At 39.4% G+C, this 18,866-nt stretch overlaps 1 protein-coding gene across 2 annotated transcripts in view; it reads right to left on the reverse strand.

Moving 5' to 3' along the window:
• Nucleotides 1-18,866, reverse strand: part of RNF169 (ring finger protein 169) — an 84,892-nt gene that overhangs the window by 37,338 nt on the left and 28,688 nt on the right. For both annotated transcript variants that reach the window (XM_057316667.1, XM_048217188.2), the window contains exon 2: nt 15,242-15,315. In XM_057316667.1, coding sequence (XP_057172650.1) covers nt 15,242-15,315 — 74 coding nt within the window. The remainder of the gene's footprint in view (nt 1-15,241; nt 15,316-18,866) is intronic.

Below are 18,866 nucleotides of genomic sequence, written 5' to 3' on the forward strand. Positions count from 1 at the left end.
TATTTGACAGAGAGAGAGACAGCCAGTGAGAGAGGGAACACAAGCAGGGGGAGTGGGAGAGGAAGAAGTAGGCTCATAGCGGAGGAGCCTGATGTGGGGCTCGATCCCAGAACGCCGGGATCACGCCCTGAGCCGAAGGCAGACGCTTAACCGCTGTGCCACACAGGCACCCCGTATCATGGATTTTAAAGTAAATTACTTGCGTCTAGCTACCTGTTCTCAAATCTGTGGCCCCCAGACACTATGAGCTTCTTTTGAAGGGAAACTGTGTCCTCTTCATCCTTGATTTCCCCTCTCCTGCTTGAGTTCGAGACTGGGATCTGTGTTCAGAAAGTTCAGTTTCACAGATAATTGCAGAGCACTAGAAGCTATGTGTCAGGCATATTTTTAGTGCTGAGGATAGAGCCCTGACCAAAAATGACAAAGCGGCTCGCACTGGGCTTATGTTCTTGCAGAATGTAACTGAAGTGAATAAGGTTGGGCTAAATAATTTTGAAAAGGTCCTTTCAACAAATATTCTGTGATACAAACTGTCCTGTTGTGGTGACCCTACTAGTCCCCATGCTTTGGGGGAGTTTCTCTCCATTCCACAACAAAAGGTAACCAATCAACCTGACAGTGCCAAGAACACAGGGCTGGTGGGAGGAGGGCTGCCCGATGGCACTTTAAAGACAAGCAGCTCATTCATCTATAATTTTTTCATTTTCTTATCTGAATTGGTAAAATGGTCCACTACCCAACGAGAGACTACAGAAATAGCTTGTGACAACCGTAGGACCACACAGCTTCATGTGTTTCATTCATCTGCCTCCTACCAACAAGTGATAACTAATTTTTCCTATAAATTAAGATGATGATGTATGAAAACATTCAGTAAATAACATGAGTTACACACATTTAACTCACTGTCTACATTTTCTACTCATCTCTGGGCCAAAGGGTCTCAAACGGGGACTCTAGACCCCTAAGACATTCACAAAGCTGAAACAGGAATCTTTAAGTTTATCTTCAACATATTTTTAACAATCTTACAAATCATTTGCTTATAGTCCGTAAGGTTGTACCCACTAAATATCACCAACTCAATAAATGGGTGGAATACATTTTTGTTGATGTCTAGGGCTTATTCTTTAATAGAGGGTATAAAAATATTTTAAATTCTTAGGGAGGTTATGAAAGGAATATAAGCTGATAAAGTAGGAGTATAATACTACTGCTTCAGAACCATCACTTCAAGCGTGATGAAGGTGCTAACCAAATTAATGTCAGGGGCGCCTGGGTGGCACAGCGGTTAAGCATCTGCCTTCGGCTCAGGGCGTGATCCTGGCGTTCTGGGATCGAGCCCCACATCGGGCTCCTCCGCTAGGAGCCTGCTTCTTCCTCTCCCACTCCCCCTGCTTGTGTTCTCTCTCTCACTGGCTGTCTCTATCTCTATCGAATAAATAAATAAAATCTTTAAAAAAAAATTAATGTCAGAACATTTCAATTTACTTTGGTATCCAGAGCAGTCAATTCTTTATATCTTCTATCTGGTTCTTAGACTCTCCTTTGATACTAACAGTTACCACTCCTATAGGGTCTAATTGGTGATTATTGCTGATGCTCCCACCAAAAAAAAAAAGAAAAAAAAAAAGCATTTTGGTTAAACTAGGACTACCTCCAGTTTCCATTTCACAACATCCTGAATCACAGCAAATGATCTCTTGCATAGAAGGCTAACACCATGATTTCTACTTGAGCAATCACATAAATAGCACCAAAGCAATTGATTTGCTCTTATGATTCTGACCTAATTTTAAAGATATCATATTTGATACTATGCTCCCTTCACTTTAAATTCTCAAACACCTTTCAATTTAAATGTTATGTTTAGAATTAAGCACATATAAATATTTATGCCAAGATAAAATTTTACAAATTTTCTCCTTTATGTAATAAGGTGTTTAAAATTACTTCAATATAGGCTTTAAAAGTAATTGCAGGCAATATTATTCTCAATGGGGAAAAGCTGGAAGCCTTTCCCTTCAGATCAGGAACACGGCAAGGATGCCCACTCTCGCCACTATTATTCAACATAGTACTAGAAGTCCTTGCAACAGCAATCAGACAACAAAAAGGGATCAAAGGTATCCAAGTCGGCAGAGAAGAAGTCAAAATGTCTCTCTTCACAGATGATATGATACTCTATATGGAAAACCTAAAAGAATATACTCCCAAACTATTAGAAGTTATAGAGCAATTCAGTAACGTGGCGGGATACAAAATCAATGCTCAGAAATCAATTGCATTTCTATACACGAATAACGAGACTGAAGAAAGAGAAATTAGGGAATCCATCCCATTTACAATAGCACCAAAAACCATACGTTACCTTGGAATTAACTTAACCAGAGACGTAAAGGATCTATATTCTAGAAACTATAAATCACTCTTGAAAGACACTGAGGAAGACATAAAAAGATGGAAAGATATTCCATGCTCATGGATCGGAAGAATTAACATAGTTAAAATGTCCATGCTACCCAGAGCAATCTACACTTTCAATGCTATCCCGATCAAAATACCGAGGACATTTTTCAAAGAACTGGAACAAATAGTCCTTAAATTTGTATGGAAACAGAAAAGGCCCCGAATCTCCAAGGAACTGTTGAAAAGGAAAAACAAAGCTGGGGGCATCACAATGCCAGATTTCGAGCTGTACTACAAAGCTGTGATCACAAAGACAGCATGGTACTGGCACAAAAACAGACACATAGACCAATGGAACAGAATAGAGAACCCAGAAATGGACCCTCGGCTCTTTGGGCAACTAATCTTTGATAAAGCAGGAAAAAGCCTCCGGTGGAAAAAAGACAGTCTCTTCAATAAATGGTGCTGGGAAAATTGGACAGCTACATGCAAAAGAATGAAACTTGACCACTCTCTCACACCATACACAAAAATAAACTCCAAATGGATGAAAGACCTCGATGTGAGACAGGAATCCATCAAAATTCTAGAGGAGAACATAGGCAGCAACCTCTACGACATCGGCCAAAGCAACCTTTTTCATGACACATCCCCAAAGGCAAGAGAAACAAAAGATAAAATGAATTTATGGGACTTCATCAAGATAAAAAGCTTCTGCACAGCCAAGGAAACAGTCAAAAAAACTAAGAGGCAGCCCACGGAATGGGAGAATATATTTGCAAATGACACTACAGATAAAGGACTGGTATCCAAGATCTACAAAGAACTTCTCAAACTCAATACACGAGAAACAAATAAACAAATCAAAAAATGGGCAGAAGATATGAACAGACACTTTTCCAATGAAGACATACAAATGGCTACAGACACATGAAAAGATGTTCAAAATCATTAGCCATCAGGGAAATTCAAATCAAAACCACATGGAGATACCACCTTACGCCAGTTAGAATGGCAAAAATAGACAAGGCAAGAAACAACAATTGTTGGAGAGGATGTGGAGAAAGGGGATCCCTCCTACATCGTTGGTGGGAATGCAAGTTGGTACAGCCACTCTGGAAAACAGCGTGGAGGTCCCTTAAAAAGTTAAAAATTGAGCTACCCTATGATCCAGCCATTGCACTACTGGGTGTTTACCCCAAAGATACAGACATAGTGAAGAGAAGGGCCATATGCACCCCAATGTTCATAGCAGCAATGTCCACAATAGCTAAATCGTGGAAGGAGCCGAGATGCCCTTCAACAGATGACTGGATTAAGAAGTTGTGGTCCATATATACAATGGAATATTACTCAGCTATCAGAAAGAATGAGTTCTCAACATTTGCTGCAACATGGACGGCACTGGAGGAGATAATGCTAAGTGAAATAAGTCAAGCAGAGAAAGACAATTATCATATGATTTCTCTCATCTATGGAACATAAGAACTAGGATGATCAGTAGGAGAAGAAAGGGGTAAAGAAAGGGGGGGGTAATCAGAAGGGGGAATGAAGCATGAGAGACTATGGACTATGAGAAACAAACTGAGGGCCTCAGAGGGGAGGGGGGTAGGGGAATGGGATAGGCTGGTGATGGGTAGTAAGGAGGGCACGTATTGCATGGTGCACTGGGTGTTATACGCAACTAATGAATCATCGAGCTTTACATCAGAAACCGGGGATGTACTGTATGGTGACTAACATAATATAATAAAAAATCATTAAAAAAAATAGTAATTGCAGGCATTCAAGGTTACACATAAATTAAACCAGCAGATACTCCAGAAGTCACATGTTTAGTTGCCAAGCTAAAAGGCTGAATGAATGGGAGGAAACGCACATATGAGAAGTAGAAAGAAAGATCTGGAAGTCATCAATTATGAAAAGGCAAAGACAGGCCCTCCTCACTGTCCAAAGTTCAAAAAAATTTGAATTCCTTTGGCTCACACTCTAACTTTCTAGCTTCCGACTATGACTTTCTGATGGTCAGTCACTGTTTACTCAAACAAATGGCAGCAATGGTGGGGGTTATTTTGTTGTAGATTTTTCAGAATTCCAAATTTTAAAGAATAATAATAATCCTTATATAGGGACTACTATGTGCCAGGTACTATTTCACAATAGCCCTATAAGCTAAGTACTATGGTGTCCATTTTACAGATGAAGAACTCATAAGACACGGAGCCCAAATTCACACAGGATTTGAACTCGGACGGTTGGTTCTTACTCATTATAATATAATGTTGCTTAGCGTAATGTAAAATATCCACACCACACCTGTATTGTGACCTGTAAAACACATGCATTTTTTTTCAGTTTCAGATAAACACAAAAATTGAGTCTCAGATGTAAGAAGCAGCAAAGGAGACTTTACACTCTCATTTGTATCCAGAAAAATATAACCACGCTTGCAATTCCACCGAAAACAGATTACCTGTGAATTTTTACATAAATTTGGCTAGAGATGAGAACTTTTAAAAATTATTTTGTGGCATCTTTTTGAAATATCATTTTTCAAAGTTATTTCTCATTCTTGAATGGTTCTGGCTTTAAGGAAAATATTGGCATACATGTGATATGTTACAGTGATATTTTCTGTTACCCTATATAATCACTAAAAATGTTGGCATGGATCTAAACTTATTGATATGGAAAATTTCACATGATATGCTGAATAAAAAGATCAGTAAAAATGGCTTCTTTAGTGTGATTCCAAATCTATTTTGTGAAAAGTCTTAAGCTTAAATTTATGATACACATTTAAATGTGGTTATTAGGTGGCAGGATTACTGGTAATCTTCCCTTTCTTCTTTAAATCTTTTCATTACCTGAACTACTTTCCTTTTTACAATTCTGCTTACTTTTATACAGGAAAAAAATTTTAATTTATTAAAACCTTTACTAGTCAGATATTCTTACAAAAGAAAACATTTTTTATTTTGTAAGAGTTTTGTAACAAGAGCTGCAACTGCTCGGGATGCCTGGGTGGCTCAGTTGGTTAAGCGTTAGTTAGAAGTCAGTTAAGCCTTCGGCTCAGGTCATGATCCCAGGGTCCTGGGATCGAGTGCCGCAGCTTCTCCCTCTCCCTCTGCCCCTGCTTATGTCCGCGCTCTCTCTCTTTCTCTCTCTTTGTCAAATTAATTAATTAATTAATAAGTAGGTAATTAAATAAATAAATAGAGTTGTGACTGCTCTACAAAATTCTCTAGTTTGGCTTTCACAAGTAGCATTGAAATGACTTTATTTCGACTATTCTCTACACCATAAAAACTATTACACTAATACAATAATCTTATACTTACCGATCCTCTCCTCTCACAAATCAAAGAGACAAGGAAAGACAGCACATCGCAGAAATCGCTTGACTAGCCTGCTATTATAATTACATTTGATCAGGCTTTAAATTTCCCGAACGTTATTTTCTTTGAAAAGCCATTACTTCGTAAAGTTGCTCCTGACCTTGGGCAACCCCCTGGGGTCCCCTCCCTCTTTGGGAGCTTTGTACATCACTTTGCTATGGTTCAATAAAGCTTGCTTTGCTGCCTCCTCCCCCCAAAACAGTTGCTCCTGACCTTGTCTGAATAGATGCGAAGAGCAAAAGAAGAAAACAATGAGGTTTAACATTTTTAGATTTTTCAGCAACAGCTAACTGTTCTTCCCTCAGGCAGTCAAAATGAGAATTTATTGTTTTGCGAGTTTTTCCTGCTTAGTACCACATCGCTTTCCTTTCCTTGAAGATGTACTATGAGATACTGTTATCTATTTTCTGGTTCTAGAAAGAGGCCCATCAGCACCTGCCAAAGGCAGGCATTTCCTCAAAGATTACACAATAACATTTTAGAGGAATCCGAAAAAAATAACAAATGTTGTAGCAAAAAGAACTCTAGAGATCTTAAAACATATCTAGTTCTACTGTGAGCCAGCTATCCGTCCCTACACGAGGCAGCATTTGTCTTAAAAGAAGGGGCTTTGAAACCAGATGATCAAGCAATCAATTCAATCAGCATTCAATGAATACCTATGTGCCCGATACTACGATACTACGGTAAACCGCCCCACTGCCTCCCCATCCGTGATCTCGCCGTGGGCAGTTTCAGTCAACCTCGGTCCGGAAGCAAACGATCCTCCTTCTGACATGCCATCAGGTCCACAGCAGCCTAACACCGCATCACAGTCAGTGCCTACTCACTCCACTTCGCCTCATCACGTAGGTGATTTATCATCTCACGTTATCTCGGGAAGGGTAAGTACAGTACAAGATGTTTTGAGAGAGAGAGAGAGACCACGTTCACAGGACGTTTATTACAGCATACTGTTCTAACTGCTCTATTTTATTATTAGTTATCGTTGTTAATCCCTTACTGTGCCTAATTTACAAATTAAACTGTATCGTAAGTATGTATGTGCGGGGTAAACCGCGGTATATACAGCGCTTGGTACCATCCACAGTTTCGGGCACCCACTGGGGGTCACGGACCGTGCGCCCCAGGGATCAGTAGGGATGGCCGTATCTTACATGCAGCGGAGAGTTCAAGAGACTAAACAAACAGATCCACCTTGAAAGATTTTACAATCTAATAGGAAAGAAAAATTTAAACGAGCACTCTGCTGCTTCTGCGGTGTGACAGAACATATTTTAAACTTTCTAGGTAAATACAAGCTCCTTGTAAAAGAAGCAGATTTTTACAAAGCGGGGGGGGGGGGGGGTTGCTTAAGGCCAGCTCAACATTCAGCTCATGATGCACTGAATAGCCAAATAGATTTGAGTGAAATGTTCTAAGCCAGAAAGCAAAAGACAGACAGCATGGGCAGGGGGAGGGACAGAGGGAGAAGCAGGCTTCTCGCTGAGCAGAAAGCCCGATTAGGACCCTGGGATCATGACCTGACCCGAAGGCAGACGCTTAACCGAACGAGCCACCCAGGCGCCCCATGAAATGTCCTAGTTTTAATAAAGTGCATTACATTTTAAGTTCATGGCATAAAGATAATAAAAGAGACTTGAAAGATACATAATTTCAAAAACAATTAGGTCCTAAAAGTTTACTTACCTTTAAAAAAATCCTTCACAAAAGTTAGTGTCTGCCTTACAGAGACATTATTCACGTCAGTAACCCATTGACCATATCTGATTACCCTGTGCTCTGATGACTAAGAACCGTGTGCTCACTACTTGAATAATTCAGCCAGCAATGGGGAGAAAATACTCCTCAAAAACGAACCAGTAGGGAAGGAGAAAAAAGAAAACGGATAGGTCAGTAAACCAATTCAGAGAAAGCCTAAACCACTCATGTGACCCACAGAATTATCAAGAGCAGTTCATCTTTCCCACTACAGCAACCAGGAACATAAGCAGTCTAGAAGCAGAGGCTGTTTTCCCCTGACTTTCAACCCTTCGGAGTAAAATGATTCAAAGAAGACAAACAAGACCATGTGGATGACATATACGTTTCCTAACTCTAACAGAAAGCAACTCTTTAACCATGTGGCCAAAATTCAGCATCGAACAGATTATAGAAACAGAAGAAATAATGGTCTAAGTAATAAGCTTAATCCAGCCAAGAAGCAGAACTTATAGAGATGAATCAATTACTTCAAAAGACAAAAATGAGGGGCGCCTGGGTGGCAGAGCGTCTGCCTTCGGCTCAGGGCGTGATCCTGGAGTTATGGGATCGAGCCCCACATCAGGCTCCTCTGCTGTGAGCCTGCTTCTTCCTCTCCCACTCCCCCTGCTTGTGTTCCCTCTCTCGCTGGCTGTCTCTATCTCTGTCAAATAAATAAATAAAATCTTTAAAAAAAAAAATCTTTAAGCAAAAATGACAATGGTCTCACATAGAATAGAAACATAAAGATATCAATATTGAAATAATTTCTCGCTAAAATTATTTTTTATTTCAACAGACATTTACTGCAGACAAGAATATAACAAGAATATATACATACACTATACACACACACATACACACACACACGCACACGCACACACATACACGCACACACATATTCAAGAATGAATATAACAGGGGTGCCTGGGTGGCACAGCGGTTGAGCGTCTGCCTTCGGCTCAGGGCGTGATCCCGGCGTTATGGGATCGAGCCCCACATCAGGCTCCTCCGCTAGGAGCCTGCTTCTTCCTCCCCCACTCCCCCTGCTTGTGTTCCCTCTCTCGCTGGCTGTCTCTCTCTCTGTCGAATAAATAAATAAAATCTTTAAAAAAAAAAAAAAAAGAATGAATATAACAAAATTATTTCCTCAAGCAAGGTAACAAGATAGAGGACCTGAGCACATGCTAATTTTCTCCTTCCACTTAAAAACCCCAAAAATGTCAGGGGGAAAAAAGAAGCCAGAAACTTTGAATACAATATATCTATGAAAGCACAGGGGGAAAAAAAAAAAAAAGCATGCCATTAGTAGTAAAGTTTACAAATGCTCAAAAGATAAAACTGGTTTTCATATTTAAAGATTATGAACAAGCAATGCACAGAAAACATGTAAATGACCAGAAAATATCAATGCTCCTCCTCACTAGTAATCAGGGAAATGTAAATTAAACCAATGAGATCATTTTTATCTAGCAGATTAGCAAAATATTAAAAATAATGATAAAAGTTTGGCAAGGATTTAAAGAAGGGGGACTCTCTTTTACTGTTGGTGAGAGTTAGTTGAAAAAGGTCTTTTTAAAAGGCAATTTGTTGGGGCACGTGGATGGCTCGGTTGGTTAAGGGGCTTCCTTCGGCGCAGGTCATGATCCCAGGGTCCTGGGACTGAGAGCCGCGTGTCAGACTCCCTGCTCGGCGGGGAGCCTGCTTCTCCCTCTCCCTCTGCCCCTCCCCCCACTCGTGCTTGCTCTCTCTCTCAAACAAATAAATAAAATCTTAAAAAAAATAAAAGGCAATTTGTTACTATCCACCAAATACAAAGTGTACATACCATTTGACCCTGAACTTTCACTTCTAGGAATCTAACCTAAAGGAAGTATTTGCTCCCATCTGTTCATGTGTATTCAGTACAACATCTCTTTAACGCTGGCAGAAATTGGAAAGAATTTAAATGACTAATGATAATGGAATAGTTAAGTGAATTATGCCTCATCCATACTATGAAATATCACTCAGGATGAAAAAAATATCTATATGAAAGCCTTATCTCCCACAAAAAAACCCACATATTGTTAGTGAAAAAAAGAGCAAGTTACAGAATACATCATACTATTCCTCACAAATCCTAGCTTCTCTGAAGCCATCAGACTGTTAACACTCACAACCCTTCTTTCTGCTAGTCTCCTATCTCTTTGTCAATCCCCCTTATTCACAGAAATACTTAGCACCTATGTTTCTCTCCAACTACTCCAGTGATTGTTCCTGAAAAAGTCAACATCAGTAGACTCTCTCAGTTCCTTTACTTCCTCCTAAATAAGTCTTTTCTTCCATCCTGCTTCAGTTGTCTACTCCCTGATCAAACTCAAACATTCTCCTGTCCAGTAACTAAACTACCTCCAGTTTCACTTTTGAGCCTCTCACATTTAGACCACCACTTCCTAGCTTTCCGGCTTGACTGGTATGCTAGTGACCCTACTTTTACAATCCTCTATCACCATCAAAACCTCAATCCATTGACCCTACCACGCTTTCGCTGTCCATCATGTCGTCGTCTCCTCAATTCCCTCCTTAAATAACCTCCTCAAAAACATGGTCCAAAACACAACAACGTCCTTGTATACACGTTCCCATCCACTGCATCTCTCCTTCTGCCATACTTCTGAGCAAAACCCTAACCGTGCTTAAACCCAACACGCTGCTTTATCTAGAAGTGCCCTGATTGGTCTTATTTCCGTACTTGTCCCATGAGTCACAGACTGCTAGCTACCTAGCTCATTATCCGTTCTTTACTTCCTTTCCCAGAGAACCCAGATCTTCCTTGGGAAGTTAATGTACCCAGCTAAAACACTGATTCCCTGACTCCCTGGCAGCTAGAGACAGTCTATGACACTGGACTATGAAGCATGCATGAAGTCACTGGGTGGGGCTTTGGAGAAAGCTCTTAAAAAAAAAAAAAAAAAACCCAATTCAGCTGATATATGTGTCTTTCTCCCCCTACCTTCTGTCTAGATGTGATTCCAGAGAGGATCAGCCAACCCACAGTACAAGGAAACAGGCACACTTGAAGACACAAACAGAAAGACACAAGGAACCTGACTTCCCGATGTCATGAAACTGCTGTATCAGCCCTGGGCTGCCTACATCTGGTTTTTGTTACTTGAGAAAAATAAAACTCCTAATTTGTTTGGGTCGTTATTTTTGGGTCTCTACTATTCACAGTAAATAGAATTCCTAACTCCATTACTGTTTATTCCCCACAGCACAACCAGAGACCTTTTAAAAGTATGAGGCAGATCATATTACTGGCTTCACATCACACTGAAAATAAACTTAGGTTCCTTAACAGGTTAACTGGGCCTTCTTCGATCTGGCCCTTTTATTTCTCCCAACTCATCTCCTACCAAATCCCCATACCACCCTCCCACCCACCACTTGCACACTCAAGCTCCAGCCGCACTGTTCCTTGAACAAGCCAAACTTGTTCCTGTCTCGGGGTCTCTGCATTTGTGGCTCCTTTGCCTGAAATCCTCTTTCTGCATACTTTTACTTGGCTTGCTACCTCACTTCTTCCAGGCAGCAACGCAAATGTTGCCTTCTCTGAGAGACTTTCCTGATTACTCTATCTAAAACAGCTTTTTTGTGTCTCCTCAAGTTTCCTCTCCATGCCCCGTGACTCTTCTGATCCTACCTTATTAATATATAGTAAGTATTTGTTTGCTTATTTACTGTCTTCTGCACTAGAATGGAACCTCCCTGGGCAAGGACCTTGGGTGTCTTCTTCAGCACCACATCCCCAATGCCTGGCACACAGTAGGGACACAAAAAATATCTGATGAATAAATCAATATACACCATGATTTCATTTATCCTGAAAAAGACTAAAGTCTCTGTGTGTGTGTGTGTGTGTGTGTTGTGTGTGTGTGTGTGTAAATACATACAAGACCTAAGATACACACTAAACTGCCGATACTAGTTAACTATGGTGAAGAGAATGAGAAATAAGGGAAAGAGGAACCTTCACATTTTGCTTTGCATATTCCTGCATTGTTTTTCTTATTAAGAAAAAATCATCTACAATATATGGCAGGAAGAAAGCTTTAAACATATTCAGAAATACAAATCCACTCATAGAATCATGCAATTTAGAAACTCATAGTAACCTTAGTAAGCATAAAACTACCCACAAGTAGGAGGATCTATGATTACTAAGTAAATATCTTTTAAAAGAACTAGAATCAGAAGAATAAAATTTCTGGGGCGCCTGGGTGGCACAGTGGTTGAGTGTCTGCCTTCGGCTCAGGGCGTGATCCCAGCATTATGGGATCGAGCCCCACATCAGGCTCCTCTGCTATGAGCCTGCTTCTTCCTCTCCCACTCCCCCTGCTTGTGTTCCCTCTCTCGCTGGCTGTCTCTATCTCTGTCAAATAAATAAATAAAATCTTTAAAAAAAAAAAAAGAAGAAAATTTCTTATTAATTTTTTCCAGCCCTTATAAAAGTTTTTGCTCTCACTTAAACAAAATAAAATATACCAAATAAAAAGTATATTAGTAGCATGTGATGCATCAAAATAGTAATGATGAGTTGTGTAGAACCAATTTCCACTCATCATCCCTTGCTTGTAGAAACTTTTTCTTTTTTAAAGATTTTATTCATTTATTTGACAGAGAGAGAGATAGAGCATGAGCAGGGGGGAGGAAGCAGAGGAAGAGGGAGAAGCAGGCTCCCTGCTCAGCAGAGCACCTGACATGGGGCTCGATCCCAGGACTCTGGGATCATGACCTGAGCCAGAGGCACCCAGGTGCCCGCTTATAGAAACGTTTAAGGATTTCCCTCCCTAGATAACCATCCAGTAATCTAGATATTTACTTTGTTTTGTTTTAGAAATACGCACTCTACGAGACATCTTTTCTCTGTCAGGTCCTCCATCCAAACGCCTAATGCCTTTTAATTTTTCTTTACAACTTTATGGAGGCATAGTTTACATGTTATATAATTCATCCACCTCAAACATATAGTGCAGTGACTTTTAGTAAATTTACCAAGTTGTGGAACACACCATAAATCAGTTTTAAAAATCTTTACCACTGCAATTAAATCGCTCATGCACTTTTAGTGCTAAGCCCCATTCCCGCCCCTTACTTCAACCAACCACTAGTCTCCTGTCTGTCTCCATTACACTTGTCTATTCTAGACATTTCCTACAAATGGAATCATACAATATGTGGTCCCTTGTATCTGGTTCTTTTCACTTAGCATCTTTTTGAGGTTGACCTAAGTGGCAGCATGTACCAGGAGTTCATTCGATTGGATTGCTAATATTATCCCACTGTACAGATATGCCAAATTAGTGCCTTTGGATTTTCTGACTTGAATTTCCATTTTCCAGGTTGTACGATGGATGCCAACAACTTGGGTACTTGGAATGGGGGGGAGGGCCCTCTATATGTCATTTATTTAACCCAAATGACATACGTGAATGTTTTCCAAACCCAATCCAGTTTATATAGGGTGAGATTGTCCTGGATTCACTTAACATCATTCTGCCATTTAAAATGCTTTTAAAACCATTTTTCTGGGGGCGCCTGGGTGGCACAGTGGTTAAGCGTGTGCCTTCGGCTCAGGGCGTGATCCCGGTGATCCGGGATCGAGCCCCACATCAGGCTCTTCCGCTATGAGCCTGCTTCTTCCTCTCCCACTCCCCCTGCTTGTGTTCCCTCTCTCGCTGGCTGTCTCTATCTGTCGAATAAATAAATAAAATCCTTAAAAAAAAAAAATAAACATTTTTCTGTCCCTCCCTCCTAAAAGGAGTAAAAGTACAGTTCCCCAAGGTTTCTTTCTCTCTCCCAAAGCTTCTAAAAACCTCTACTCTTACTATGCATTGTTTTATCTCCTTTTTCCACCTCCAATTCCTTGTTTTTTATCTTCAAGCTGATAGCTTTAAAATTTCCATATCCTCCAAGTTTGCAGAAAGGTATATCAGAATTAAATATCTGCAGATCCTAGAATTTTATTAAGAGGAATCTGTGGTTCTTTTGATGTGGTCCCTATAAAGAATTTTTTCCTAGGTAGAAAAAAGCTTTGTAAGTGATTTAAAAACCAAACAACCCTCATAATACCAAAATAAGAGGAGCATGAGGACCCAAGTTAACATTTGACACTCTCATTTAAAAGAGAAAGTCAAAGAATGAATAGTAATTAAACAGAGTTCTCTATTTTCTCTTTAACATGACCTTTTCAAACACTGAGTTTTTCATTCAGTGTAAAATGCCACAATAATGTTATTGTCTCGCCTGTTTTATGATGATGCCTGATCCAGATTAAGTGGATTACTTACCTTTATAAAATATTAAATATCCACATGTAGAATCGTTTACGAAGGTGGGTAAGGTATGGTGGTGTAGGGAAAGGGCTGGGGAAGGATGATACAAATCCTGTAACATAATTCTTTTTTTTTTGTTTTTTTTTTTGTTTTTTTTTTTATACTCAAAAGTGAATATTTATTTAGAATAAAAAAAGACATCACGATAGTAATGAATTTAAAAATGTAACTAGTATCATAAACACAGCTTTTTTTTTTTATCTTAATAATGATTTTTTATTATATTATGTTAGTCACCATACAGTACATCCCCGGTTTCCGATGTAAGGCTCGATGATTGATTAGTTGTGTATAACACCCAGTGCACCATGCAATATGTGCCCTCCTTACTACCCATCACCGGTCTATCCCATTCCCCCACCCCCCTCCCCTCTGTAGCCCTCAGTTTGTTTCTCATAGTCCATAGTCTCTCATGTTTCATTCCCCCTTCTGATTACCCCCCCTTTCTTTATCCCTTTCTTCCCTACTGATAAATCCTGTAACATAATTCTTACCAGCCTTTTTGACATCTTAATTTTCTAAGTGATTCACAATTAGTTTGAAAACATTGGAAATAAGATGATGGGGACATTGCTAAAAGCTTTCCCAGTGGTAAACTTTCTCTACCTAGGAAATTATTTTACTACCCCCCTTACTGTCCTAAGTTACAGTTCTTCTGCAGTACATAACAGAGTAAAAGCAACAAAAGATAATACCGGTTACATGTAATTAGAGGAACCTTGCAAGATAAGGAAAAGCAATACAAGCTATTATTATTGGAGCTTATATGTTGGCTTTTAACCAAGATTTAAATGCCAAGAATAGGGGCACCTGGGTAGCTCACTGGGTTAAGAATCTGACTCTTGTTTTTGGCTGAGGTCAGGTGAGGATCCCATGGGTGGTGGGACTGGAGCCCAGCATGGACTCCCCCCAACCCCCTTGCAGCAGGCTCCGGGCTCAGTAGGGAGTCGGCTTGAGATTCTCTCCCTCTGTCCCTCCCTACACTGGAGCACCTGCACGCTCGCTCTCGCTCTCTCTCTCAAATTAATTTAAAGGAAGGAAGGAAGGCCGGCCAAGAATACCCCTCTTGGTGGCCAGTTATTGCGGCAGGTATAAGACAGGCCAGGTGAGCTACAGTTTCATCTTTGAAAGAACAGCTAAAAAGGGGTTCTTAGTTAAGGTTTACTCTACCTCCATTATAGCTACAGTATAAGGGTCATATGGAAAAAGACAGGCTCTGCATTGTAAATTTTTGAAAACTCCCACTAAGTATTCTTTAATGTCATCACTTCAATTTACTTTAAGAAAATGAGTGGTGTGATCACGTGTATACTGTACCTTTCTCAGGCTTTCATATTCCTCACGAAGTTCCCCAGGCTTGCTTAATTTGATTGGTGCTCTGAATATAAACTCTGGAGGAAAGGGAAAAGAAAACACGTTTTAACAGGAGTTTCTAGGAAAGAACCCAAAACCCTGTCCTACTGCTCTTCCCACATTATAAACCACATGAAAAATTGTGGTCATCTTAATTGGAATATTCATTCACTCATTAACAAATATTTATTAAAGGGTATAAATGAGGCGCAGTTCTAAGCACTGGGGGGCAGCATTGAACAAAGAAAGCCCTTGCTCTCATGGAGTTTACAATCTTACAGACAATAAACAAACAAGCGTATACATATAACACAACCGGCAGTACAAAGTGTTACGGAGGAAAATAAAGGTAGGATGAATGAAAAAGATTATTTTATAAAGAATGGTCTAGAAGAGCCTCACTGATAAAGTCACATGTTAAAGGACCTTAAGAAAAAAACCAATTTAAAGCTTAGTTCAATGTTACCAAATAACATTTTAAATGAGCTAAAGTTTTATTCATAACACTGCATTTTTCTATTTCTTTTTCAATATTGCCAGCAGAGTATTTTCCTGCACACAACCTGTAAATATTTTCAGTATATAACCTGATTTTTTTTTTAAAGATTTTATTTATTTATTTGACAGAGACAGCCAGCGAGAAAGGGAACACAAGCAGGGGGAGTGGGAGAGGAAGAAGCAGGCTCCCAGCGGAGGAGCCTGATGTGGGACTCGATCCCAGAATGCCGGGATCACGCCCTGAGCCGAAGGCAGACGCTTAACGACTGCGCCACCCAGATGCCCCATAACCTGATTTTTTTATCCTTAAAGCCTTCGTGGTTTTTATTGGCTTATAGAATACAGTCAAAACTCTTCAACCTGTCATTCAAGGCTCTCCAAAGATGGATCACAACTTCATCACAATTTCTTCTCTCTTCAGCATTGGATCTTTTAACCCTTGACTATCAAGCACCTTCTGTGCTGTTTTCTCAGCTGACACTGTTTTTCTTCCTCTTATCTCTATATATTCTTAAATCCAAGATATCCAGGACCACAGGAGGCACACAACACACGTTGGTAATATAAATAGATGATAAAAATCCAAATTAAGAGAGGAATAAAAGATAAGTTCTAAATGCTATCAAAAAGGAGGGGGAAAGCACACACTTCTGCCTCCTTAAATGTGCATGACACTTCTATGTCCTTCTTTGTACATGTACTGATCAAAATATAGTATTAATTTTAAGACTTACTAAGAACTCTATATCCCATTGAGGTCCTTTTTCAGTTGTCTCAACTATAATTCTGAAAGACTCTTATTTAGTACACCTGAGAATGTGGAAGAGACTTAGAAACACTGGATCCAATGCAAAAGCAGGGAACAGTAACTTAAAGGTCTCCAAGTACTAGAGAATTGTCAGACTCTTGGTGTGGGAGGCAAACATTCCACTACCTTCACTCGCTTATTAAAGAAAGTCCTGATGACTATTTTAATCATACCCCTTAAGCACATTTCCAATTATAGGCAAATAGTATTTAAAATCTGAAACTTGAGGGGCGCCTGGGTGGCACAGCGGTTAAGCATCTGCCTTCGGCTCAGGGCGTGATCCCAGCGTTCTGGGATCGAGCCCCACATCAGGCTCCTCTGCTATGAGCCTGCTTCTTCCTCTCCCACCCCCCCTGCTTGTGTTCCCTCTCTCGCTGGCTGTCTCTATCTCTGTTGAATAATAAAAAAAAAAAAATCTTAAAAATAAAATAAAATAAAATAAAATAAAATCTACTTGAATAGAGAAGGAGAAGGAGAGAGAAAAAGGAATCCTAAAGGCAAAAAAGTACTTTCGATCCATTTATGGAGAACCTATCACATGTAAAATACTTCATATATATTTTCTCAGTGAATCTTCACAGAAACTTTATAAGGTAGGTATTATACCCATTTTACAGTGAGGAAAATGAGAGGATAATGACTTGCCTAAGGCCACAAAATGAGTACATGGAAAAACCAAGAGAAAAGCATTAATAGGAATAAAGAGGGAAATTACATAATGATTAAAAAGGCAACACAAAAAGGAGGTATAATAATCATGAACTTGTATGGACATATACCACAGTAAAAACTAATTACGATTATAAGGAGGTATTAAGAAATCCAATATAATGCAAGAAGTTTTAACCCACTGCAATTAAAAACAGATCAGGCAGACCAAAAGGTAGTAAAAATGTAGAAAAACTGAACAAAATTCACAAATTGATCCTAATATATTTATATATGTGTGCACCTAGTAAATAGAATACATACTCCTTAAAGTAAACAGGGAACAATTAAAAATACACTAGGTCATGAAGGACTTTCAACGAATTCATATTATACAGAGTTTGCTTTTGGATCCTCGCTGCTATTTTCCAAGCCAAGTTTTCTGGCTACCTGGCTGATTATTCTGGATTACCCAATATTCTTTCTCGATAAATTCTTTTCCTGCTTAAATTTGCCAGAGTAGATTTCTGCTGATTCAAACGAACAATCTGGCTGATTCCACCTTTTAGACGGAACGATAAAATGACCATAAACCAACTTCTAAGGAAAAAAAAGAGAGAAGACAAAGTAATACTAAAAATAAAGAGAAGCAAAATACAGGTATCAGAGGGAGTTTAAATCTCCAAAGACCACTCGAACAATGCTCTCATGAATGATCTTGCATATGTATCATTTTGCAAGTATATTCACAGATTAAATTGCTGGAATCAGAATTACTGTGTCAAAGAATATATGCATATGTAGCTTTTGTAATTCTGATAGACAATACCAAGTTGCCCTTCCTCCCTGCAGCCTACACCGACTTAGGTCCCACCAGCAATGCAAGAGAGTGTGATCTCCTTCTATCTTTTCCAACACAATGAGTGTTGAAACTTTTTGGTTTTGCCAATCTAACAGGTGAAATTCTGTATCTTATATACATATTTTATGAGTGAAATTGAGCAATTTGTGTTTACTTTGATATGAAACATCTATGCATTTCCCTTACTCCTTATATTAACATTTTCTTCTTGATCTGTTAGAGCTCTCTATAAGGAAAATTAGCCTTATGTCACATGACTAGCAATACTTTTCCTAGTTTATCATTTATCTTGACTTTGCTCATAGTGGTCATTTTTATGTAGTTATATTAATCGAACTTCTTTTTCATGGCTTTCAGTATTTTGTATATTTGGAAAGACCTTCCTCAGGCCAAGACATAACGGCAAATATCATAGTTTCTTCTGGTACAAAGTATAAGATTCTTCTCTTACCAACTTAAAAAATTCTAAATCTTGGGGCTCAGGGTGTGATTCCGGAGTCCTGGGATCGAGCCCCACATCAGGCTCCTCCACTGGGAGCCTGCTTCTTCCTCTCCCACTCCCCCTGGTTGTGTTCCCTCTCTCTCTGGTTGTCTCTCTCTGTCAAATAAATAAAATCTTAAAAAAAAAAATTCTAAATCTTTGTTTTTATTTGGGGAGCAACATAAGGAGCATAATTTTATTCAGGCTTATAAATTTACTATCCAACACAAGGGACTAAAAATATTTTAGCGATGGCCTGGTGGAAATTCTGAAAACAAAATTTTTTTTAAAG

Source organism: Ursus arctos, unplaced genomic scaffold, assembly GCF_023065955.2.
Source record: "Ursus arctos isolate Adak ecotype North America unplaced genomic scaffold, UrsArc2.0 scaffold_22, whole genome shotgun sequence".
NCBI classification, from domain to species: Eukaryota; Metazoa; Chordata; class Mammalia; order Carnivora; family Ursidae; genus Ursus; species Ursus arctos.